The sequence below is a fragment of the Physeter macrocephalus genome, chromosome 18 (genome assembly GCF_002837175.3).
Source record: "Physeter macrocephalus isolate SW-GA chromosome 18, ASM283717v5, whole genome shotgun sequence".
Lineage (NCBI taxonomy): Eukaryota > Metazoa > Chordata > Mammalia > Artiodactyla > Physeteridae > Physeter > Physeter macrocephalus.
In genome coordinates this window covers 2,397,919-2,424,504 of record NC_041231.1, presented here as the reverse complement: position 1 = coordinate 2,424,504, position 26,586 = coordinate 2,397,919, and the positions used below count along the sequence as shown (strand labels likewise).

The following is a 26,586-nucleotide window of genomic DNA, read 5'->3' as shown; positions in this document are numbered from 1 at the left end:
AGAGGCCACTAAGAACTCCACAGCCAGGCCCCAATCCTCGCAGGAGCCCCCTCGGTTGGGAATTCCATCCTTTCAGAGAAGGCCCGAGCGAGACGAGGCGCAGACTCACTTCGGTACAATCTGGCGGCCGTGCCCCGTGCCACTGAACCCATTTAGCAGCCCCATGAATTCTGTGTGGAGGCCAACAGCAGCCTGAGGGACAGGTGGCGATTTCACCAGTACTTCTTCGCAAATGAAGTTACGCGTCCGTAACCTATGATCCTGGCTGTGAAGATGACAGATTACCCTGAATACAACTTGGCACGTCCACGGAGCCTTAAGAAAAACCCGCACCACACAGTTCAGAAGAACCATCTGGGATAACGCAACGGACACGCTGCACGGAATAAGCTGGGCTACGGTTCATTCCTTGGGAAACCACACCCAAGGGATGAAAAAGATGATTTGTAAAGGGTGCATAAAGACAAAACAATAACCTGGGGCCCTGGGCTAAGCTCCTTGTTTGTAAGTGTAATAGCACAGGGACAAGCTGGGACTTCCAGGTCTGGCCCGGGTCTCGGCCCAGCACTGCCCAGCACTGGGCTAATGGCACCAGCCCGTCACACGCTCACTGGAAACACTGCCAAAGAAAGAGCCTGGGCACCAAAACAAATACCCCGACCAGAAATCCTAGTTGAAGGAGACCTAACTCAAACTCTGTCGTCTCAAGGGGAGACCTGGAGGCGGCCCAGACTGTGGCCAGGGGGATCAGACGTGGCCCCAGACTCGCTGGGGAGGTGCAGAGGTGCCCCAGGACTGGGACAGCACTGGCAGGGACCGGGGCAGTGGCGTGTAACCTTTTGTGGATGGGGGAGAAGTGTGTGGGTTTCCGTAACTGGATCTGCAGAAAGGAAGGAGGTGAGAGAAGCTGACGCTGAGGGACCGGGACGGTGTCGTGGCTGTGGTACAGCGGGGCGGGCGGGTGGCACAGGGTGGCGGACTTGCTGCTCTACATCCTTCTGGGTAAATACATACGCAGGACGTACAGGACGCCGTGAACACAGAGCGGCACGCGGTTTACAATGTGCTGTCTCCGTGACATCACATCTATCTTTAACCAAGAGAAGGCATCAATCATCTGTCTGTTTACAACCAACTCCTCCCTCGGGTGCTGAAGACTGCTACAGGGAAGGGTCCTCGCCGAAACCAAGAGCAGGACGGGCTGCTGTGAGCAGGGAGCCGGGTGGGGGGACCTTGTGTTTAGACGAGAGGCAGAAGGCGGGGCTTGCCAGGCAGCAGAGGACTGGGCTGCCACCAGCACCCGGCCTCCCGAGGGCCACGTTCAGCCCAGCCCTGGGCCAGCATCCACGCGCGCACACACGCACGCACACGCACACACGACTCCCGGGCTGCGGCACCTGGCCCGTGACAGAGGGCAGAGCAACACTGCACTAAACCCGAGCGCCCTCTGCCTCACGGCACGAAGCTGTCAGAAGCCCCGTCTCTCACGCTGCCGGTCGTCAAGGGACGGGAGTCAGTGCTTCAAAGGCACAAACTAACGGTCAACACCCCGCCCGGTGGGGGCGGGCACTGAAAAGAAGGGCTTTCACTGCTGGCAGCAAAGCACACGCCACCACCACAGCCTCAGGGCTGGGGGCCCGAGGCCCGAGCACCTGCTCAGCAGCCCAGGACGCGACCCCCTCCGCGGGGCGCCTGACGACAGAGGCGAGACGGCACGGCTGAGGTTCTGCCCCAGAAGGGTCCTCCTCGCCCAGAGGTACAGGCTGGACCGTTCATGGGCGCTTCGCGGCCACTGGCAGGGTGGGGAGCAGTGGGGCTTCGGGCCCAACCAGCCTGGCTGACACGTTCTTCAGACACACAGGGCAGCAGGAACAGACAGCACGCAAAGACAATTTTAAGCAATCAGCCCTGACCCTGTAAAACAGAAAAGATCCCAGGTGCACATTCACTTCCTCTAATTAAAACGCCTCCTTTAGCCCAGGTCTGCCCACCTGCCCGTTAGTCTTCTAAGAAAGCCAGCCACCCGAGTAAGACAGAAGGCGATGCAGACGGACCCTCGAAGGCACGGGGCTCACAGACCCCCAGACCACAGCTCTGCGGTGCGGAGACACAGCCCTGCTCTCCCAGAAGCCGCTCCCACTCCGCTGGCCTGCTTAGCTCAACGCAGGCAGCCCCTGCTCTCTCCTAGATGCTAACACCGCCGCCCTGGCCCCTCACAGGCTCTCCCGTTCGCACCTTCCTCCCTTGCCCCACAAAAGCCGGCGGTGTCGTACGAGAGAGGGACTTCGTGACTGGCGCAGAGCTACGAGGGCCCACGACGCAGGGGGGACAGGGCAGCTCCTGGGACTTGCAACGCTCCCTGGATCTACAGCGGGTCCTTCTCATTCGAGCAGCACGCTCCGCAGCAACCTCGACAGCGCTTCCTAGCGCTCACGTGAAACTGCTGCCGGCGGCTTCTGAGACAGAAGATCCTGGCGCATTAAAGTTACCCCTTTTACGATCTACTGCTCTGCACAGCACCTGAATTCAAAAAGTATAAACAATCAACAGACCCACGTAGGGAAGAATCACAGCAGGCAGCAGACCTCGTCCTGCTGAGGCCAGCATGGCTGGGGGCCCTGTGCATCCTGGTCCCAGGGCCCGCTTATTCTGTCCTCTTCCCGGGGGGTGGGGAGGGGGGCGGCAGCCCCATCATCAACAAAGTTTTCACACCAGTTACATCTCTGCTGCTTGGTCAGCGACAAACACTGGGCTCAACAAGCAGAAGCCAGATGTGGTTTCTGTCGGTTTTAAAAGCACACGCGACAGACACCCGCACAAAAGCACTGCTCTTCAGAAAGCCCCTGTCCAGGCCAGCACGTGCTGAGCGTGCCCGGACGCTCCACCGAGTCACGACGACACGGCATTGATACAAAGCACAGACCAGAAGTTTGGAAGTTAGGAATGAATGGAATTCCACCTTACCTAGAAACGCATGAATGATTAACAGACAAAAATTACACCTACATGGGGAAAAAAACTGACAGGAACCGTCAGCATGAAAGAAAATGAAATGCACAAAATTATACAGGAGGAAAGAGCCACAACTTCTCATGATACAAAGGGCTGCAAAAATATCGACCTTGAGATGGGAAACCTCAACACCCAGATGTGTACCTTTAAAACCCCAACACTTCTTCCCAGTCTTCCCTTGCTTGTACAGACTGTGATGTGACTGAGCCCTCCGAGAAGGTGCGCACGGAGGAACAGAAGTGTCACATCACGACCCCGGAGGACAGGACTAGGGCATTTCGACTGCGCGTGGCTGACCGAGGGGCCCTCCTCAGGCACCTCGCCCACTCCCAACCAACACAACAGACCGAAGGCTTCACGAAGGCTTACTACTGACATGTCTCTACTTTCTGTTAAGCTATCTGTGATCACTTGGTGAGAATGCTCTTCTAGAAAACCCCGACGTGAGAGGAGACAGAAGGTTTGGCAAGGGGAGAGAGAGGACGGACAACAGGAGGAAACAGCAAGAAACGGGGAACAGAGCAGCCGCTGTCAGTGAGACAAGCGACCAGAGACAGGGCACTTGAGTCCAGCAGCGGACACGGTAACCAGCCATCTCTGCTCTAGAAACCCCACCGTGAATGTGTGCATCGGCGCCCCCGAGCGCAGAACAGCCAGACACAAACACCTGGGACTGGGCACGGCACGGTTCTATTATTACCTGACAGCGAAAGGCGATCCACTCAAGGCAGGGCCCTGGGCTCGCAGCTCAGGAACCGAGCACGGGTGCGCCGTCCATATGGCGACGCCCCAACGGACAGGCTGGCTTTGAAAAGATGAACGTGCCCAAGCCCATTCCCAGAGCAGTATCCATACGGCACACTGAGGATTTAAACCCACCGCGAATCCTTCCCCAGAAGGAACTACTGCTGTAAGCACGCATTCATAGGAACACCGGGTGCTGTAAAGTGATCAGACCCGGTTACACACTGACAGCTGAGTGCACGGTCCACTTTGGGCACAACGGGGGTAAACAAGCAAACAAACAACGTCTACTTAAACAGAGATACAGACTCTACGATGCCAAGGAATGTTAGTATTCTGACAACCCGTGATACACTTGGTCCTAAGAGGCAGGTGAACTATAAATTTCACGTGAGCAAACAACAGTAATTCTCATTACAGCTTCAGGACAGCGTTAGAACGGTTCTGTGTTTAAAATATGTGTCAAGTGGCAAGTCCCTGATGTATGCTCATCTGAGACTGTAAGTGAAAACTCAGACAGGCGTAAAATTAATGGGACTGCCCACTCATCCTAATCGGTTTTTTTTTGTTTGTTTTTTTGCAAAGCTTCCTTATTTCAAATTATCTGAGCTATCGAGACATGTCTTTTGAGTATTCTCACCCCATGTACAATTGTAAAATTATACCTACAACTCCATTATCCTATCATTAACAAAACAAAACAAGCCCCCCACCAAGTCCCGTCTCTGTACCTTTTCCAAAAACAAACACACAAAACAAAAAAGTTTATTCATGTTGTCAGTTAAATCATTATCTCAAAAGAATTAAAGATCTGGAATGTAAAGCTGCTCTACTGAACAAGTTTATAAAAATAAAATATAGCTTGGAAAAGCAGTTTAGTATTCATACGTAACACTCAAATTATATACCAGGTGTCTAAATAGCTCCTCATTCAAGTATTTTTCTGGTACATTTTAACTTTCCTAATTAGAGAATGACAGGTACATATTCGTAACACCACTACCTCAAAGTGGGGAACATGTTTTAAACGGTCAACAGTGTAGCATACACAGGTGTGGGAAGCCCCAAATAACTAACCTTGGGGTTCATTTCGGCATCGTCCTCATCTTCTCCCTCCTCGTCACCTTCTAATTCCTGCATTAAAAGGAGTGAGAGCTAGTTGAACAGATAGGACTTAAGTTCCTGTGGATCCACCAGCCACAAATAAAGCGATACTCTGATTCTGAAGGAAATCAATTACAATCATTGCTAGCCATACTTGATTAAATCCCCTCCTTTGGACACTTCTTGTTCTAGCAGATAACCCTGAAATAAACATATTGCTGAAAAAGTGGATTTTGTTTGCTAAATGGTTATTTTCTAAGATGCATTTTCATAAGCCAATTGCAGGGTCAAACCGGGCACCGCTACCCATCTGCCGTGTCTTTCCGTAGTATTCAATAGGGCTGAAAGCTTCAAAGGCAGCTTCCCACGAGACGAGTCTAAAGTGGTCCCCTGACTTCATAATCTCCATCCACTCAAGCAGAGAAGGCCTAAAGCAACCTCAGGGAATGATGTCTCACGTAAACCATGTCTTACCTCCTCCTCTCCTTCCTCACCTTCTTCAAACTGAAAAGAAAGGAAACAGGTTTTTAGGTTTTATAAAGCGTGATGGCAACCTGACCCAGACACAGCCCGTCAGGCGCCCACAGGGGTAGGGCCTAAGGAGAGCGGGAAGTGGCCTGGCCTCTGAGCAGAGGCCAGTCTGCCGCCGGCACCTCTGCTCCAAGCCGGGGCCAGAACTGCGGGGCCGCGTGCTCACAAGCCCTGCCGTGTTAATAGGATACCAGGTATCTGAAAACCACTCAAAACAAAGACTACGGATGGGGACGGGGTGAAGAAAGGAAACTGTCGGCTTGGGCATGCACTGGGTCCAACTGGGAAACTGGCTGATCTAAGCAAACCAGTAACGTAATTTTATCACATACTGGACTTCCAATGTCATTTTATAACTCAGACAAGGGGAAATCTTTAATCTGTATTTAGAAATGTAATAAAATCTTGGTGTTTAATCTTTAAAATAAGTCAGAAAAAGTGGGCATGGGAGAAACTCCAACACTGTAGCCGAATGAATGTCTCAATTCAATGTCTTGTGTGTCCAAAGACACTGCTGGCCAGGCTTTCAGCCAAGTCCCGAATATCAGACTGCTATCAAAAGCCAAACAAAACTAAATAACCCTTGTCCCTGGTGGCTGCGTCGACACAGACATATGAAGACTCAGCAAGCTTTCTCTTATAAACCTTTCTTCTTGGAGCCCCCCGCCCCCCCATTCGTCATCAACAACTCCAAGGGAACTCAGAAGAGCACAGTGCTGGCAGGGCCTGGTGCGGTCGGGCTGGGATCTGACTGTGTCTTGGCACCTTTTCCTCCAGGCCTCTGACAAAGAAGACCTTTCAGTGCCTTGCAGCCGACAAGACTCTCACTGCAGCATTTCAGGTCGCACTGGAACCAGCCTCACACAGGCACAAGTGCCCATTTTCTGAGGTTCTAAGTCCATCATTTCACCCTGGCCCCATCTTCTGAGCGAGCTCTGTGCGGGCATCTCACACTCGGGCAGAGCAGAGGCTCCAGAGTGGGGTGTGCAGCCCGTGGACGAGTGAGGTGACCCACGTGAGTGTGGAAGACAAAACCAGGACTCCTCCGTCCACTTCACCCCAGAACGATGCCCAGTGTCCACATCGGCCCTAGCGTGTCTGACGTCAGTACGCTCATCTCGGTCCCAGCACCACCGAGCCTCCTCTGCCAGGAGCCTGAGGAGCAGCTGGAGTGACGACCGCCAACCCCGGTTCACGCGTGAGAACCGGCAGAACTAGGGCTCCAGCAGACGCAGGCTGACGCGAGCCCCTGGAGCGCACTGTGCACCTGCGGTACCTGCACCTGCGGTACCTGCACCAAAGGCGTTATGAATGAGTATGGACACGGATGTTACAGGCAAACACACTGTACTGCTCACCAGGAGTTGCTATGCTGCCTATACTATAAATAAATATATATGCGCTGCATAATTAAGTTTTTAAACTGATGCGTGTATGATCAAAAAAGTCTGAGACCACTGGTCTAGACATGAGTTTCCCATTGTGTGTAGCCACTAGATCTTTTTTGATAAAGGAGCCGAGGACAGCTCCCCCATCACAGAAGGCGCTACTGGACAGCGCTGGTCCAGAATCTGTTGCATAACCACCATTTCCTAAAACTTAAGTCTGAGCAACTACCTGAGCGCTAAGATGACCCCAGACTGCGCTGTGCTGGGTGTGTCCGTGTTCCCGGATTCCCATAAGTACCTCCCAACCCGGGGATGGACAGACTGCACCTGAGAAGCTCACTAGTGTCAGGCGATGTAGCCAGTAGGCCCTGGGCTGGCCCACTCCCGCCGCATGGGGGCCTTCAGCACAAAGGAGGGCACGAAGCAGCTCGGACCTGCCCAGCAGCCGCAAAAGACCTCGCCAGAAAGGAACCTCAGAGCACTCAACACAAGGGAGCAAACGGCATCTAAGCACACTTCCAGCAACACGCCACAGGACAGACCTTTACCTCCACACAACAAGAGGGCTCGCGGCAACCGGGCCTTAGTCACAATGGAGAACCATTTCAGGTGACAGCCCGGGGCAGCTGGCCAGGCTGTGCTCAGGGCTCCTGCTCCCAAGTTCTGACTGTGGGAGGGTGAGTTCCTTCAAGCAGAGGGGAAGGTGGCCTGTGCAGCCGGGCTGTTTTTCTGTGGAGCGTGGGGTTCTATTTCTTTGGGGTCCATATGCCACATGCTAGCACGACTCAGCTCTGCTGGCCATCGCTTGGTGAACAGGAGTTTCCTCATGTTCAGAAGTCACCCAAAGCCACAGACCTCGTGTGCAGCAGCGAACCCCTGGGTCCTTAGGGGACATTCTGAAACAAGTCACTGGCCGGGCCCACGTGGTGCTCAGATGCCTCAAAAAGACCTGCTTCTCCCGCCTCTGCCATCTCCCTGCCCAGTCTATTTCCTCCAAACTCCAGAGGGCAGTGGCCCGTGGACCTGCTGGAGGATGTCGGGAAAATCCCGGCTGGGCTCCCACGCCAGCACCCGCTCCGACCCCGGCGGCCCCCACAGGCCACCTACGTTGTCGTCGTCCTCTATGGCCTCCCCTGTGAAGTAGAGCACAGCGCGCGGCACGATCCGCTCCCGGAAGAAGTGTCCAATTTCAAAATCGGAGGCTAGCGTGAGTTCGGAGTCTTCATCCTGAGGGAAAGCGCAGTGCTGACTTGCTTCGGGGGGTAACCGTCACATCCCCTTGCCCATGCCTGACCCCCCACTTCCGGTGACTCGGCTTACAAAGCACCCAGTGAGGGCACTGCTGGGTGACAGCATCTCTGAGGTTAGGCTGCGTTAAAGGAACCCTTGCAGCCAAATGGCAGGAAAGCGTAGGGCCCAGAGGGGCCGCACGGGGCCACATGTGCGAGGGGGTGAGGCTCAAGGACACGCCTGCCCTCAGGTCCGCCCACGGAACGCGCGCTTCTGTCCCACCCCCACGGTGCAGTGAATACAAATTCACCCTTGGTTTTTAGGCAGTAAGAACAGATTAAAGAGAAAGTAGCAAACTACTTATGAAATAAGGACCTTAACAGCAAAACAACATACTTTTTTGATAATGACACACATCTTACCAGTGATTCTCCATCCCCTGATGCTAGAAAAAAAGACAAAACACATCTGCATTACATCGACAACCAAAACCTTCTAAAGCCCACACATGAAGCTCAGCTGACAAATAAAATGGAACATTTCACTAGAAATCACCTAAGCGTCGTGCCTCCCCATGGCCGGCTTCCCCACTTCCCCGCCTGCTGCAGGCTGAAGCTGGCCCCAGCACCGCCAGGCCCCCTTCCCTCCCCCCACCCCCAATCAAGGGCCAAAGGCTGGTACCCAGTGATGCTCACAGGCCCAGCTGGAGAAGGCCACTTTCAGAAGAGAATTTACAGACGTTTAAAGCATCAGCAGATGGAAAGGTGCACCGGCTGCCCAGACTGTGGCCTTTCAGGGCATTTGTGTTTTAAGCGGAGTTTTAACTCGTGTCCTACAAAAAACTACAAGTGACGTTTCGGTAGAGAAACAGGAAGCACTTTAAGGCTGTTAAGTCCTCAGTGTGACTAAAGCGCTGCAGCTCAGCTAGGTCGAAGCTGCATCCCTGCTTGCTTGCAAAGGGGAAGGAGAGAGTAGTGCTGAGCCGCTCCTCCCGCAAAGACTGCAGCGCGCAGGGTGACGTTACTCACCGACACCCACAGCAGAGGCCCGCACTCCACACAAAAGGTGAGCTGAGATTCGGTTCCAGCACCCACGGCCCTACAGACCTCGGTGCCGAACTACAGCCCAACACGGAACCAAGAAAACACAGACTTAAAACCGCGCTCAGCGAAGCCCAGTGACGCTTCGCCAGGCGTCGTGTCCCCTTTGCCGGGCTCACCCTGCCTTTGTGTCTTCCCTGTCGCCCCTCTGCTACAAGGTCTGTCTCCATGGCCAGCACAGAGAGCGGCACGTGCCGTCTCAGCCACGGCGGAGCAGGTGCTGGTGTGAGTACCCCTCCCCATGGGCGGTGGGGGGGCCCGAGCCTCAGAGTGTAAGAGTCCCACCTGCTGTTTAAGATGCAGGTTCGGGGACTCTGGACTCAGGGGCAGCAATCAGAACAAGGACTTCCTCACTTGACTTCTGGACCAGTTTGGTAGGATTAAAGCCAAACAGGGTGCTGGACTAGCCATCTTTTATTTCCTTCATTTCAAAAAGCATTTCAGCGATTTTGATTTTTTTCCTTGACCAATCCATCACCCCTCCCCCACTGTCATCCTCTATTCCTTTTCATAGAGCATATCACTTGATATTACGTTTATTCGATTACTTTAAAAATAGTGATATACCATAAAATTCACCCACTTTAAGTATACAATCCAATGACTTCTGATACATTGTTAGACTTGTGCAACCACACAATAGTTTTAGAACCCCCAAAATCACCCTCAAATTCTTGAGTCCGCTTGATTCCATTTTAATTGTTATTAATTATTTAAAACTTCCAAAAAAGCCACTGAATTTAGGAATCAAAGCCCCTTTGCTTCACAGTGAATTCACACAGGAAGCCTCCCATATGCCCATGTGAGGTTCTGAAGGGGATCTTCCAAAAAAAGGAAATTTAAGAACTACATTTATGGCTGTTCTTGTCCCCAAAACTGATATACATTTGGCGTCTTCCAGGTTCAAAGACAAGTCACAGACAACAGCCACAACAGTGAAAAACAATGGACTGAATGGTGATGGGCCGCTTGATAACTCAGCACGCGAGGGTCAGAGTCAAGAGGAAGCCACCCCGTGGGCCCCGACAGACAACCCAAAGGGCCACCAATGACCTAGATCAGGGCTGGCATTTATTTCCAACTGTTTTTTGTTCACGGAAAATAAAGAGAAAATGTTTTCCCCTCGTATCCATATTTTAACGTTGCCAGCGGGTCTGGCCTTCGAATTCTCAGGATTAGGAAATTATGTGAAGACTTCCAAGTAATTTTCCTCAAAACCAGCGGCTGAGCCATTACTACTTCCATCTCTCTTTTACTGGAGGGTGGGAGCGGGGAGCAGAGAACAGGCGTCCAAGCTATGATTCTGTCCTAAGTCTGTGTTTCTCACAATATATAAGTTCCCAAACCCCTTGTGCTCTATACCAAGGCTCGAAGAGAAAACCAAAAACCCACCCGAGAGGGAGGGGTGGGCCGACGGCCTGCAGGCTGTAGTGTGAGCAGAGCAGCCACGCTGACCCCTCCCCCCGGGGGCGGGGGCATGCAGCCCCTCCAGCCGCCTGGGCTCACCCTCCAGCCAGGACAGGCACCCGTGGGCCCGCCCACACAGCCACGGCTCCGCCCCCCAACGCTCGACTTCCTGATGTTAACAGTCATTCTGTGCGTAACCTGGAGTCACAACCCAGCCCACTCACCTTTCAGCGGATTGAAGAAGTTGAAAAAGGAATCGTTGGGGACTTGTTTGGTGATTGTTCTGACGGTGCCTCGGCCCTTATGTTTCTGCTTTTTCTTGATGGTTTTGACTGTTACATTTTTTCCTTTCTTCCAGTCAATGGTACACCTATAGGGACAAGACCGTGATCACGGGTACACACTCCATGAGAAAAACTGGTCACACGTGTGCCCAGCAAGCAAATCACAGCTCTGTGCTTAACCCCAAAACAACTTAACCTGCGAGCAAGCACTCGGCACATGGTGAGCTCGCGCGAAGGCCGGTGAAGGCGGAGGGGCCCGCCAGGCAGGCTGTCAGCGCGGCAGCTGCACAGCTTTAACCCCCAGACAATTCGCAGGGGTCCTCCAACATTCTTCCCATGACCATGCCCGCCCAAGGGCTTGTCACCTGCTGCCCCGTCACAGACTCCACAGCGCACAGGAAGCCACCCACTCAGGTGCCTGAATTCTCAAGACAACTAACTAAGCGAGTGGGACAAGCTGGAGAAAGCAAACAGGTGGCTACCGCAAACACTGGTGACCAGAGCAAGACACAAGTGTTCCAAGTGTGCTGAGCGGCCCTTGGTGGGGACTGTGCTCTGAATCACCTTGGACCAACAGGTAAGCCCTGGCAGTGTCTGAATAGCATCTGCTCACGGACATGCCTGGAAAGGCAGGCCTTCTCACCCGATGGCCTGGCCGTGGGAAACAATCTACAATACTCTGGCCATTTCAGTCTAGCAGGATTTTAACAGAGTTCTGTATTACTCACACAGGGAGAGTCATCAGGATAAGTACTTGGTTCAGTGAATAAGGATAATTGTCTCAATCAAGAATAAAACAATTTCCCAAATCGTCTCAAACCAACCAAGAGGAGTGAACTGCAAGCCACTCCCCTTGGTGGTGCAGAGGCTGCAGTCACCAAGGTGCTCAGTCCTGAGGCCAACCACACTCATGCTGCCCCACCGAGGCCAGGGCTGCCCTGTACTGACTCATTCATTCACTCAACAAACACCTGCTGAGAGGAATTGATTAGCTCAGTGATCACTGCTTCACTTAAGGTGACTGGAGATCCCAACGCTCTAATAAAACGAGGAAATCGGGCCCCTCCCCCAAACCCTGGCCCACGTAACCACACGATACATTTCCCAGTGCCAGCCGTCATATTCCCAGAGAGACTCTTTAATGTCAATCTGTGTCTTTTGGGCTTTTAAACAGATTAAAGGCTTTCTGCTTTATTCCTAACTTCCATCTAACTTGTAAAGTTGTAAAACCATCTCCTGCTTTTGTTTCAGAAAAAGAAGTTGAAATGGCATTTCCTTACCCGTCACAGTCAACTATTTCAGGACCTTCAAAGGAAAAGGGATCAGCCTTATCTGGCTCTGACTTCATCTTGTACGTTTTTGTCAGGACTGAATTGGTAAAGTAGTCGTTGGGTTCAAAGTGGAACTCTAATACAAAAGACTGGAAAAAAAGACAGAAACTCGGGCTAAGCACCACTTAAAATCTATGAGTAACTAGCGACCGACTTTATGAATCACACAGTACTTACTGGAACCCAGCTCTTCCCTAAGCATGACACCACAGGCAGAAACCATGACTGAAAAGCTCAACAGGTGTGGCCACATAACAAGAACTTGTTGGCTGCAAAACCACCAGCACAAAGTTAAAGCACAGCGGCAGGCGGGCAAATACCCATGACCCTTAGGGCCCCTGCCGCCTCCCCTCCCAGGGAGGACAAGCTCTCCTGAGGAGTGTGGCTTCTCCCTGCTGCCCCACCCTCCCTTCCCCAAGAGCACAGCAGGGTGGGGGTCTGGAGGCAGAAGGCGGCAGCAGAGCCCTGTCCCCCTCTCCTTTCTCTTGGGCAGAGCAGCTCCTTCTCTGCCGTGCAGCCAAAGGGCCAAGACTCCACGTGGGGAGAGAAAGGGAGGCACTGACTGGGCCTCTTCAAACCACACCAAGGACAAGTTCACCCTTCACTCACAAAGCACTCTCCAGACCTAGAGACACGCATGGGAGGAATGGACGAAGGGGTGTACAGAGCAGTAGTAACAATTCAGAAGATATTCGTGTGCACAGTAACAAAATAAATGAAAAATAAAATAAGTCGCCCCCTTTCTGGGCAAAATGTCCAAAGAACACATGGTACTGGCAAGTGTTTTGGGAAGCCAGGGGCGCTCTTATACTGTAAAGGGCTTTGTGAAGGGCAAATTGGCAATATCAAAAAATTAACAAAATAAAAAAACATTCTGGGACCCAATGATTCGGTTTTGAGGAATGCGTCCTATTTCAGAAAGATACCTGGATGGATGCAGCAGCGTGTGCAAAGTTATTGACCTCAGCCCTTCTGACAAGACGACCTGGGGGAGGTAAATAACAGAGACAGTCTAAAGGACTGGCTCTGGGTCTGGACAGCCTCTGCCTGTCAGTGCTGCGTGATTCTGGGAAGCTATTCAACATCCCTGTGCTTTCGTTTCCTCACCTGCAAAATGGAATAAACAACCCTTTCTCTCCATGAGTTCACTTGAGGATTAATCTATGGAAGCACTTAGAACAGGGCCAGGTTTACAGGCATTACTTGCTAAATGTTAGCTATTTCTATTTTTATTGTAATGGTACAACCATCAGTTGAGAAAAAAAATTAAGCAGACTAAAAACAAACCACTTCCACAAGGGGAAGTGAAATAAGAACTCTCCCAAGAGGGGGATGAGGAAGAGAAGGGCCACAAGGGTCTGGGAAGTACAGACACAAGTGGCCAAGAGGATCGGAGGCGGTCCTGTCAGTGTTCAGAAGGGATGGCAGGGATCTGGCCAGGTCTCCACTGACCCCTGCCCGCGTGGTGTGGGCTGGAGGAGAAGGGAGGTCAACAACCACAAGTCACTAGTCTGGCAAAACCAAAGTGCAGCGAGGACAGGAAGGCAGCTACGGGGAATCAGAACATCGGTGGAATCCCTCTCCATGGCTCTCCTGACCCTGACCCCAGGCCCCATAAACCCGATCTTTATCTTGGACTTCAGTCAGTGGAGACTGCTATTACTTGAGAACTGTTGAGGGTGGTGACCACAGGTGTGGATGACCCACCCACCTTGGGGACTGGGCTGGGCTAACGAATGGCACTGTTCTATTCCGTTCTTCATGACGTCCATATAGATATGGACAGAATTATTTATTTTCCTCTCTCTCTCCCCATTTTCTTCTCCTGCCATTTCTCCAAACCAAGGGTGTTACTTCCTTTCTTCGTATTTTCCTACTTTTCCTTCTTCCCCTAGGCCTCTGCTTAGCCAAGAATGAGTCAAACACAACTGGGGATATTTAAAGAAAGTGTCTAACAGTCCAACAGAAAAGGGCCCAAGGACGAGGAGACCTCATTCACACCCCCTACAGCCAAGTCAGCCAGGAACATACGACAAATGCCCAGCCACACTCGCAATTAAGTGTAAAGTTCCATCTGTGCTGCCCAGCAAAGTAAACACGGCTGCTACTGTCTTTGCCGACAATTGTGCTGAGGAGAGGAGAGGCGGTCCCCAGGCAACGCTGCCCATGTGGTCAAAGCAGACAACCCAAGTCCAGGCAAACGACATATGGGGATTCTCTGTACTGTTGCTGCAGCGCTGCTCTAAGCTTGAAATTATTTCAAAATAGAAAGAAACCAAAAAATGTTATTATTACAAAAAGAAAACTGTAAATACTACTAGCGTCATCAGGAGTGTAAACTGAACCACCTTTGGGCCTTATAAAGGTTTGTCTCCTTCGACCCAGTAATTACACTAAAAGGAACCTAAACTGAGGAAATCATCAGAAATTTAAACAAAAGCTTGGGGCACAAGTAAGCTGATCATAATGCAACAATTTATAACGGGGTGGTGGTGGCAGTGGCATATTCTGGGGAATGTTGAACCTTTTTATAGCCAACAGATGCAGCAACTATTTTCCACCCTGTAGGGCCTGCATGAGATGAAGAGAGCAGTGCAACACTCTCCATACACTGGGATTCCACTTTGCTGAGGTACAAACACGGTGACCTGGAGAGTGACCCTGGGGAGGGGCAAAGACCCTGGCTGTGTTTCACTCTGAAGTAAGGTGGTTTCATTTAATTTTCTTTAGCCATTTTATTTATTTGTTGATTGATTGACTGATTGCTGCGTTGGGTCTCTGTTGCTGCGCGCGGGCTTTCTCTAGTTGGGGCGAGCAGGGGCTCCTCTTCATTGCAGTGCGTGGGCTTCTCATTGCGGTGGCTTCTCTTGCTGCGGAGCACGGGCTCTAGGCGCACAGGCTACAGTAGTTGTGGCACGTGGGTGCAGTAGTTGTGGCCTGCGGGCTTAGTTGCTCCGTGGCATGTGGGATCTTCCCGGACCAGGGCTCGAACCCATGTCCCCTGCATTGGCAGGCGGATTCTTAACCACTGCACCACCAGGGAAGCCCCCATTTCATAATAATTTTAAAAAGGGCAGACTGTGGGCAAATTCACTAAGCTGCTGATAGTTATTCTCTAAAAGACAGAGTGCATAGCGTTCTGTACACTTCTCTGTACTTCCTAAGTTTTCTTATAGAAGAACATGACTTTCACAATGGCTTAGAGTCTACCACAGCTAGGACTCCAGCCTGTCTATGAGCCACGGAAGAGACCGAGGAAAATATAAGACAGATGGGTTGAGGAAGAAAGGGAATGGACCAAGGAAATCATCACACACTCACACACACACACACACACACACACACACACACACACACGAAGAAAGCGAATGGACCAAGGAAATCATCAAACACACACACACACACACACACACACACGAAGAAAGGGAATGGACCAAGGAAATCATCAAACACACACACACACACACACACACACACACACAGAGGGAAAGAGAATTCACACCCATCACAGCAGCAAACTACAGCCCTCTGCCACAGGAGGCCTCTTGGGGACGCTGTGGCCAAGCCTCACACAGGTGAGGAGCGATTACTGGGAAGAAATCGACAAGAGGAAGGCACTGCAATAACCTGGGTGTGGGAGGAAAGAAGGGGTTCCCTCAGCTACACAAGTGACCCCCAACCTGTGAGCAGGCATCACTCCGGCTGGTGCCCACCCCCCACCTGCAGAGTGGAGCAGGCCAGGAGAGGGACAGGCACAGGCGTGGGCCCCACGCTTTGCCCGCAGCAGGCGCCACCACGGGCCAGGGCAGAGGGGGTTCTGCTCACACCGCTCTGTGCGGGGCAAGTGGGAAGAGACCGGGCCTCAGCCCCACGGCCCTCAGCCACTGTGTCTTCAAGACCTGAAACCAAGAGCCACCAGGCAGGCGGTCAGTTGCGTGGTGCTGGAATTGCTGTGGCACTGGAATGGAACCCACCAGCCACAGGCAGACCGGGAGGTCACGAACAGTGCTCCCCGAGGACCCCAGCTCAGGCCTCACCGTCTCAAGGCTGCTTCACAGAAAAGGACAGGCTGGCTTAGGTCAAACTCCCCTCACTAACTGGCAGGCAGCCCACGAGAGCAAGTATTCTGGAAAGATGTGTTTCAAGACAAATCAAAGAGCAGGGAAACATTTTTTCAGTCTTATCTATCTGCAGTGATTCTTAAAGGTAAAACCCAGTACATTTCCTTCACTAGTATCGTGGATTTCTGTTAAAGTGCTGCTTATATTTGAATACGTACCAACCATCCTCTGCAGCCTGTTTTACATACATTCCATCCTCACAAACCTGGGAGATGCTTAGGAGAAGGATGACATCACCCCATCTGACAGAGGAAACAAACTAGCCCAGAAACCACAGCATGGCACAGTGGACGCCACGTCCGAGGTGTCCCCTCCTGTGCCTGACTCCTGCGCCTGCCCCCGAGCAGCTGGTGGACTGAGTTACTGTCCGGCCGTGCATACTGCCTGCCGGGTGAGGCCCAGGGACGCAATGTGAGAATACGCGTCTCACTCCAGTCACCCAACAAGTGAGTGGCCGGGTGTGGATTTCTGGCTCCAAGCCCTATACCCTTAGTGGCCTGACCCTTTCTGACACCAGCCAGGAGTTCAAACAATCAGTACTCACCATAGGCTGTCCAGGGTCTGAAAATTTCACTTTGATATCCTGCAGGTGTTTCAAGATTGGCTCATCATATTCCTAACCAGAAAGAGAAGAAAAGAAAGTTCTGGTGAGCTTTTACAGACAACACACATGTTCTCACTGAGTCATTGTTGCATCTACTCCTAGATACTGGATAATTAGCCCTGTTGGAATTCTGTCCTTGTCACTCCCAGGAAGCCACCCAAATTTGTTCAGCCACTAGCAGTCTTAGGGTGGCAGCAATGAGATGCCACCTCTGTCTGGCACGGAACACTGGTCACCACCAAGGCCAAGCCAGAAGGGTATCGCGCTCATTGCCAGGGGCAACAGCCCTGACTGATTTCACAGCCCCACCAGCTGCCAGTATAGACGGGGTCAGAAATGCCATCAATTAAGACTGCTGGTCCTCAGCATCTCCTAAGAGACAGAATCAGAAGAAATGCCCGGACAAGCTACTGACCTTGGCAGCCAATTCCCCCCCGCTTAGGGCACGTGGTGATAAATATCCCAAATCCAACACACACAGTCAAGGACCCTCACAAAGCAAGTCTGAGACCTAATGGTAGGCACTACGGAAGAGCCCCTAACGATGGCTCTGTGCCTTTACGAGTCATTGTTATGCAAACACAGACGTTCACCAGGGCCTGTCATTTGAGAAAGGCCAACTGAGAAAAACTCAGGAAAAAAAAAAAAATCACAGGACCTGAAACCCAGCGACCACATACTCACGAGAGGTGCTTTATTTGTGAAACCGTCACTTCACCCTGGAAGTCTGGGGACTGGACCGAAAGGCTTTCCTGAGGTTCTGCCGAGCCTGGTAACTACCGACTTCCCAATTTTAAATTCTTTCTACATCACAGGCGGACCTCGTTTAATGCACTTCACTTTACTGTGCTTCACAGATATTCTGGTGGGTTTTTTGGTTTGTTTTTTGGGGTTTTTTTGGTTGTTCTTGTTGCAAATTGAAGGTTTGTGACAACCCTGCATTGTCAGATTATGGTTAGGATTTTTTAGCAATGAAGTATTTTAAAATTAAGGTACGTACATTTTTGAGACATAATGTTATCGCACACTTAATAGACAGATTACAGTACAGTGTAAACCTAACTTTATTGACGCACCGGGGAACCAAAAACTTCATGTGACTCACTTTAATGCTACATTCACTTTATTGCAGGGGTCTGGAACCAAACCCACAATGTCTCCGAGGTCTGCCTACATAGCACAAACCAAAAAAAAAGCAGTAATAAAGGCACCTTCCAAGTCTTTAGACAAAAAGTTAAGTCCAAAGCAGTTTTCAAAGAAGGCCACATCAGTCTGAGATGTCAAATCCTAAATTCTAGAACCAGAAAACACTTGGCTCCAAGATCACGTGTATCACTGACTGAGCACGTATGCCTAGTTCTAGAATCACCAAGGCAAATGTATCACCAGGATGTTTTCCAAATATGCGGCACTGGGATCTTCAAGCTCAGTGCAGTCAAACTAGCAGCACCCGCTGGTACCACCCCATAGCCAGGAGACGGCCATTATGTTCTTGATCCTCCAACAGCCTCACGCCTTGAGGGCCAAGGACCTTCTATGGCCCAGACCAGAACGGAAAAAGCCCTAAGTTAGCAGGCTCAAAACTCAGGGACAACAGCGGAAGCAACTCAGGGACTGATTTATTATTTTTTTTATTTTTATTTCTTTTGCGGTACGCGGGCCTCTCACTGCTGTGGCCTCTCCCGTCGCGGAGCGCAGGCTCCGGACGCGCAGGCCCAGCGGCCATGGCTCACGGGCCCAGCCGCACCGGGGCACGAACCCGTGTCCCCTGCATCGGCAGGCGGACTCTCAACCACTGCGCCACCAGGGAAGCCCCAGGGACTGATTTAAAGCTGCTCTCCCTAAGTTTCAAAACTCTGCTTTTGGACCTATCTTGGCCACCACCAACAGAGAACCCAAGGACCTACAGCCAAACCCACCTTTGGGATTTAACATCTGACCAAAATGGAACCTACTACCATTACTTGCTTCAGGTTATAAACGGCCCAAAGCACATTTCATCACTCTCTGCATACTAAATGAGTACTCAAAAAATGACACGTCTTTTTACAACTGTAAGACAAAAAGCAGCGAGACACTCTGTGGCATAAATACCGAAGCACTGACACTAAGACAGAGGTGTTGGGGAGAACGGGAGACACCTCATTCAAGTACACCTGACTGTACTTGAAACCAAAGAAATGCTACAGACAAAGCAGCAGCGCCATCCCTGGGTTACTAACTGGCTGGCCGGGCAACACCAGAAGCCAGATCTCCCAATCAGGTCGCCTAACCGGCACCAAAAAGCCTACCTCATGACACCCCTGCCACCACTCACAGTGCGCCCCCAACCTGCAGCACGGGCATCACCTGGGGGACACATCAGAAACAAAGATCCTCCGGCCCCATGCAGACCTCCTGACTCAGAGCCTGCACTTCCACAAGCCGTCCCAGTGACAGGTGCACACACCCATCTCCCTCTGCTCTGCCAGCATGGGGGTTTTCAACCCTTGGGGGTACATCGGAATCATGAGAGCGCTTCTACAAACACCTCAAACTCTCGCTGACCTGGCGGTGGGGAGGCACTGATGCTATTTAGTTTTAAAAGTTGCCCAAGTGACTAACATACAGGCAGGGTGAGAATCTGGTTCTAGCATATATTACTCAATTTTCCCAATAAATTTCTGGCTCATGGCGTTCTAGTCTTCTAGTATTCTTGGTCTCGTATGCTTTCTTTCTTTTCTTTTTTTTTGGCCATGCCTCTTGGCTTATGGGATCTTAGTTCCCGAACCAAGGACTGAACCCGGGCCCTGGCAGTAGAAGTGCCAAGTCCTAACCACTGGACCGCCGGGAATTCCCAATGGTCTAGTATTCTTAAACCACACCTTTTCATATGAGACAAGAAAACACAGGCTATTGTTAAGTCATGTATTTTAAATGTTCCCCCGTCTGGAAGGGGAGTAAGAAACGCATCCCCTCCACCTTTTCTTCAGTTCTGGCTTACAGATAAGCACTAAACAAGGCAGGCAGCAGAGGTAGCAACGCAGCAACTCTCTGGAACCATTCTAACTGCAGCTGTGAAACCTCTGCAAACTGCAGTAGAGCGAGCTAGCTGCACGCCACCTGTGGCCGTGCTCTGATATAAAAGCACTGTGCTGACCCGTCTGGAATAAGTCCAAATGCTGAGATGGCCCCCTCTGTGGACTTCTGAGCAGTACCTATTTCTTTTTTTCTTTTTTTCGCTGTACGCAGGCCTCTCACTGTTGTGGCCTCTCCCGTTGCGGAGCACAGGCTCCGGACGCGCAGGCTCGGAGGCCATGGCTCACGGGCCCAGCTGCTCCGCGGCATGTGGGATCTTCCCGGACCGGGGCACGAACCCGTGTCCCCTGAATCAGCAGGCGGACTCTCAACCACTGCGCCACCAGGGAAGCCCAAGAGCAGTACCTATTTCTGAATTCTGGAAGCCTCTACCATAACTCAGCTCAGGGAAAGTCACATTTGTTTTCTTTTAATTGGTTCACCATTTCATTAGAGAAAGCTCAACAAGGCAAGACAAAGAAAGTTTGGCCATTCCCATTTAAAAAAAAAAAGACTTTTTCAAGGAAAATGAATGGAAATTATTAGCAACTTGTTAAATATTTGTACAAGCAGCAAGGCGGCACAACAGGCCCATTTCAAATTTCAAAAAATCAATCAAAACAGAAGACCGCGTGCCAGCGAGCATGCGCCTGTGTGTAAACACGCTCATGGGTACATGTGTACGCGCACACACTTAACCGCTCAGTATCAACTCCTCCACTCCCGCCCCTCGTCCTCACGCTTCTCGCTTATCCACATCACTGTGAGGTAGAGAAGGGTCTGGAATCTGTTAACATGCTTCCTGGGGTGAGACAACAGACACTTTACAGGAGGCAAAGCGACCCTAAGCTCGGCTGAGGTTCCGCGTGGCAGGCCTTTCCGTGAGGGCCGCTACACGAGGGCGCACGGGGGCTCCAGCTGCAGCCAGGCCTCCCGGGGACCCTGACTCCTCTGAGTTATGGTCACAGAAGGCGCCTTTCCACCCACAATCAACAACTGCTAGACATGCTGTTGAAAGCTCACAAATAAATAATGTCTTCTATAAAGTGGGAATGTGCCTGTGTGCTTACCTGAACTAATTCACTTAGCATATCTACATTTCTGAAGATGGTAAACCAGAACTCTGGAATTCCTTTTGGGTTTGGCTCTTCTGCTGCTGCTTCTTCTTTTTCTGCTATGACTGCTTTATTTTTTATGTCTCCCTAGAAAAATAAAGACGCAAAATTGGATACTTATCATGAAGCAACGACTTTACAAATAACTGAATGGCTTAATACAGACCACATTTTCAGAACCCATGTAAACGTCTATCAAAAACACTTGCTCTTTGAAACTGCATCTCTAAGACCACTGTGCCCATCACAATTTCCAGCGTCTCTGAGGAACAAAGCATTTAAGGCATTCCAGCCAGATCCAACTCCATGATGTAATTTTAGATCAAGGGGAAAAGAGCTGAAGAACTGATACAATGCCCCCCGACTTGGGGAAGGCTGTCCAGCGCTGGCTCTCTGTCCATCCTGGGATAATCACCACCAGAGGGATACTCCAGGATCTCCAGCAACAAGAAACTGCCCCGCAAGCTGCATGTCCAATGATACGGAGATGTCAGGACAGAGACACCATGCAAACATCAGGGGGTGACGAGAAAGGCGATGTGGCCATGAGGAGGGTAGTCTTTTCTAACATCACAGGCCTGACATGTGATTCTTAGGAGGACATGATCACAAGGGGCTTTTTAAGTTAACCGGGGCAGATTTTCCTCGCACAATGAAGAACTGATTCATAGCTATATTGATCCACAGGCATGGCTTCAACTACGCCAGATTCTACATGTTTTTAAAAGATCAGAAAAATATATAAGCTACCAAAACTAACATACACTTAAAAAAACAAAATTAAAAAAACCCCGCAAGTTTATACTATAGGATAGAAAAGCCACTCCCAAATGTAAAATCAGGTCAACAAAGTTCACCTTGTCGTGTTGGGACTTTCTGTGGCACTGGAATGATACCCATCACCAAAAAAAGGCTGCAAGCAGGTGATGGACAGGGCACATCACCAAAAGGACCATTTACCAATGTAAAGTGGCAAGATGCACCGGGGCTAGTTCACTGTCACTGCTGGTCCCCGAGCAGGATGGCACGGATGTTTCCAGTATGCTCTCCCCACCACAGCCCACCCTCTACTACCTGCCCTTCTAGACACAGCTGTGCTCTCCCTTGTGGGTCTTTGCTTTCTCTCAACTACGACTTTTTCTGATGTTTTAAAATCTCCACTGCCCTGATCCCTTATCTCACTGTACCACTGTGCAGAGGTGCCACAGACGGCTGAGAAAGGGGACTGTGTCTGGCTCACCACATTAACAGAACCAAGCTGTCCGGTTTCACTGTCATAAAGAAATCTAAACACCCAACCTAAGGCTGAAGCCACACCTACTGTTAGGAGCTCTTTTCTTTGTAAAAGAAAACCATCAAATTTCTTTTTTTTCCCCACCAGCCGTGCTCCACGGGATCTCAGTTCCCCAGACCAGGGATTCAACCCAGGCCACGGCAGTGAAAGCGCCAAATCCTAACCACTAGATCACCACCCAAAACCGTCTTATTTTTAACAGCATTAAAACAGAACACAAGTGGCATTGATTAAAAAAAAACTTACGGCCAATTTGTCCTCCTCTTCATTTTCACTGTGCCATTCGGATTCTGCATCTGTCGGCTCAGCATCACCAGTGATGAATTCCCTTCTCTAAGTAAAAACAAGAACTTACGGTTACATTCAGTTACTCAGAAACTTGAGAGTAAAAGGCAGTGAACTTGTAAATAATGTGTATAAAAAGACTGAAAACTGGATGCTTTTATAGCTTAAGATTCTAAGTTTTGGGGCTTAAAGAATAACATTCGGGGAGACCTTCAAGATGGCGGAGGAGTAAGACGTGGAGATCACCTTCCTCCCCACAGAGGCATCAAAAATACATCTACATGTGAAACAACTCCTACAGAACACCTACTGAACGCTGGCAGAAGACCTCAGACCTCCCAAAAGGCAAGAAACTCCCCACGTACATGGGTAGGGCAAAAGAAAAAAGAAAAAACAGAGCCAAAATAGGGACGGGACCTGCACTAGTGGGAGGGAGCTGTGAAGGAGGAAAGGTTTCCACACACTAGGAAGCCCCTTCGCGGGCGGAGACGGGGGGTGGGCAGGGGGGAAGCTTCGGAGCCGCGGAGGAGAGCGCAGCCACAGGGGTGCAGAGAGCCAAGGGGAGAGATCCCCGCACAGAGGATCGGTGCCGCCCAGCACTCACCAGCCCATCTGCTCACCGCCGGGACGGGCGGGGGCTGGGAGGTCAGATTCCAGGGAGAGGAATGGGGTTGGCTGCATGAACACAGCCTGAAGGGGGCTAGTGCGCCACAGCTAGCCAGGAGGGAGTCCGAGAAAAAGTCTGGACCTGCCTAGGAGGCAAGAGACCATTGTTTTGGGGTGTGCGCAGAGAGGGGATTCAGGGCACCGCCTAAACGAGCTCCAGAGACGGGTGCGAGCCGTGGCTATCTGCACAGACCCCAGAGACGGGCATGGGACGCAAAGGCTGCTGCTGCCACCAAGAAGCCTGTGTGCAAGCACAGGTCACTATCCACACCTCTGCAGCCCGCCACTGTCAGGGTCCTGTGATCCAGGGACAACTTCCCCGGGAGAACACACAGCGTGCCTCCGGCTGTTGTGACGTCACGACGGGCCTCTGCCGCTGCAGGCTCACCCCACATTCCGTACCCCTCCCTCCCCCCAGCATGAGTGAGCCAGAGCCCCCTAATCAGCTGTTCCTTTAGCCCCGTCCTGTATGAGCGATACGCCCTCAGGCGACCTATATGCAGAAGCGGGGCCGATACAAAGCTGAACCCCGGGAGCTGTGCGAACAAAGAAGAGAAAGGGAAATCTCTCCCAGCAGCCTCAGGAGCAGCAGATTAAATGTCCACAATCAACCTGATGTACCCTGCATCTGTGGAATACTTGAACAGACAACAAATCATCCCAAAATTGAGGCGATGGACTTTGAGAGCAACTGTACACTTGGGGTTTGCTTTCTGCATCTAATTTGTTTCTGGTTTTATGTTTATCTTAGTTTAGTATTTAGAGCTTACTATTATTGGTAGATTTGTTTATTCATTTGGTTGCTGTCTTCCTTCTTTTTTAATATATGTAGAGATATATATTTTTTTTCCTTTTTCTCCTCTTGTGAGTGTGTATGTGTATGCTTCTTTGTGTGATTTTGTCTGTATAGCTTTGCTTTTACCATTTGTCCTAGGGTTCTCTCTGTCCTTTTTAGGTTTTGCTTTTTAAAGTACAGATTTCAGCGCTCGCTATGACTGGTGGATTTGTTTTTTGGTTTGGTTGCTCTCTTCCTTCTTTGTTTTCTTCTTCTTAAATTGCTTTAAACATTTTTTTATTTTTAATAATTAATTTTTAATTTTAATAAATTTCTCTCCCTCTCTCCCTCCCATCCCTCTCCAAACAACTACCCAGACAGTAACACAACCCCACCCCTTAGCAGAGAGGCTGCCTAAAATCATAAAACAGTCACAACACCCCAAAACACACCACCAGACGGGGGTCCTGCCCACCAGAAAGACAACATCCAGCCTCACCCACCAGAACACAGTCACCAGCAGTCCCTCCACCAGAAAGTCTACACAACTCACTGAACTAACCCTACCCACTGAGGGCAGACACCAAAAACAACGGGAACTACGAACCCACACCCTGCAAAAAGGAGACCCCAAACACAGTCAGTTAAGCAAAATGAGAAGACAGAGAAACACACAGCAGATGAAGGAGCAAAGTAAAAACCCACCAGACCATACAAATGAAGAGGAAACAGGCAGTCTACCTGAAAAAGAATTCAGAGTAATGACAGTAAAGATGATCCAAAATCTTGGAAATAGAATGGAGAAAATACAAGAGACATTTAACAAGGAATGAAAAGAACTGAGGACAGTCTCAGAGACCTCTGGGACAACATTAAACGCACCAACATTCGAATTATAGGGCTCCCAGAAGAAGAAAAGAAAAAGAAAGGGACTGAGAAAATATTTGGAGAGATTATAGTTGAAAACTTCCCTAATATGGGAAAGGAAAGAGTCAATCAAGTCCAGGAAGTGCAGAGAGTCCCATACAGGATAAACCCAAAGAGAAACACGCCAAGACACATATTAATCAAACTATTAAAAATTCAATACAAAGAAAACATATTAAAAGCAGCAAGGGAAGAACAACAAATAACATACAAGGGAATCCCCATAAGGTTAACAGCTGATCTTTCAGCAGAAACTCTGAAAGTCAGAAGGGAGTGGCAGGACATATTTAAAGTGATGAAAGAGCAAATCCTACAACCAAGATTACTCTACCCGGCAAGGATCTCATTCAGATTCGACGGAGAAATTAAAACCTTTACAGACAAGCAAAAGTGAAGAGAATTCAGCACTACCAAACCAGCTTTACAACAAATGCTAAAAGAACTTCTCTAAGCAGGAAACACAAAAGAAGGAAAAGACCTACAATAACAAACCCAAAACAATTAAGAAAATGGTAATAGGAACATACGTATCGATAACTACCTTAAATGTAAATGGATTAAACGCTCCAACCAAAAGAAAGAGACTGGCTGAATGGATACAAAAACAAGACCCATATACATGCTGTCTACAAGAGACCCACTTCAGACCTAGGGACACATACAGACTGAAACTGAGGGGATGGAAAAAGATATTCCATGCAAATGGAAATCAGAAGAAAGCTAGAGTAGCAATTCTCATATCAGACAAAATAGACTTTAAAATAAAGACTATTACAAGACACAAAGAAGGACACTATATAATGATCAAGGGATCTATCCAAGAAGATGTAACAATTGTAAATATTTATGCACCCAACACAGAAGCACCTCAATACATAAAAGGCAAATGCTAACAGCCGTAAAAGGGGAAATCGACAGTAACACGATCATAGCAGGGTAAAGTCCCCTGCTATGATTGTGTTACTTTTAACACCTCACTTTCACCAACGGACAGATCATCCAAAATGAAAATAAATAAGGAAACACAAGCTTTAAATGATACATTAAACAAGATGGACTTAATTGATATTTATAGGACACTCCATCCAAAAACAACAGAATACACTTTCATCTCAAGTGCTCATGGAACATTCTCCAGGATAGATCATATCCTGGGTCACAAATCAAGCCTTGGTAAATTTAAGAAAACTGAAATTATATCAAGTATCTTTTCCAACCACAACGCTATGAGACTAGATATCAATTACAGGGAAAAATATGTTAAAAAAAAAAACACAAATACATGGAGGCTAAGCAATACGCTACGCTACTAAATAACCAAGAAATCACTGAATAAATCAAAGAGGGAATAAAAAATACCTAGTAACAAATGACAATGAAAACACGACGACCCAAAACCTATGGGATGCAGCAAAAGCAGGTCTAAGAGGGAAGTTTATAGCAATATAATCCTACCTCTCAAGAAACAAGAAACATCTCAAATAAACAACCAAACCTTACACCTAAAGCAATTAGAGAAAGAAGAACAAAAACCGCTCCAAAGTTAGCAGAAGGAAAGAAATCATAAAGATCAGATCAGAAATAAAAGAAAAAGAAATGAAGGAAACAATA

At 49.8% G+C, this 26,586-nt stretch overlaps 1 protein-coding gene and 1 non-coding gene across 6 annotated transcripts in view; both read right to left on the bottom strand.

Annotated features, from left to right (window-relative positions):
- Positions 1 to 26,586, bottom strand: part of NAP1L4 (nucleosome assembly protein 1 like 4) — a 93,929-nt gene that overhangs the window by 23,198 nt on the left and 44,145 nt on the right. For all 5 annotated transcript variants that reach the window (XM_028479628.2, XM_028479629.2, XM_055079964.1 and 2 more), the window contains 9 exons: positions 22,569 to 22,655; positions 20,984 to 21,115; positions 16,797 to 16,868; positions 12,081 to 12,220; positions 10,741 to 10,886; positions 8,432 to 8,454; positions 7,887 to 8,006; positions 5,335 to 5,364; positions 4,834 to 4,890 (listed from right to left, as the gene is read on the bottom strand). In XM_028479628.2, coding sequence (XP_028335429.1) covers positions 4,834 to 4,890; positions 5,335 to 5,364; positions 7,887 to 8,006; positions 8,432 to 8,454; positions 10,741 to 10,886; positions 12,081 to 12,220; positions 16,797 to 16,868; positions 20,984 to 21,115; positions 22,569 to 22,655 — 807 coding nt within the window. The remainder of the gene's footprint in view (positions 1 to 4,833; positions 4,891 to 5,334; positions 5,365 to 7,886; positions 8,007 to 8,431; positions 8,455 to 10,740; positions 10,887 to 12,080; positions 12,221 to 16,796; positions 16,869 to 20,983; positions 21,116 to 22,568; positions 22,656 to 26,586) is intronic.
- LOC112067485 (small nucleolar RNA SNORA54) lies at positions 16,016 to 16,142 on the bottom strand. The gene has a single exon (XR_002893304.1). It is a non-coding gene; the product is annotated as a small nucleolar RNA SNORA54 (small nucleolar RNA).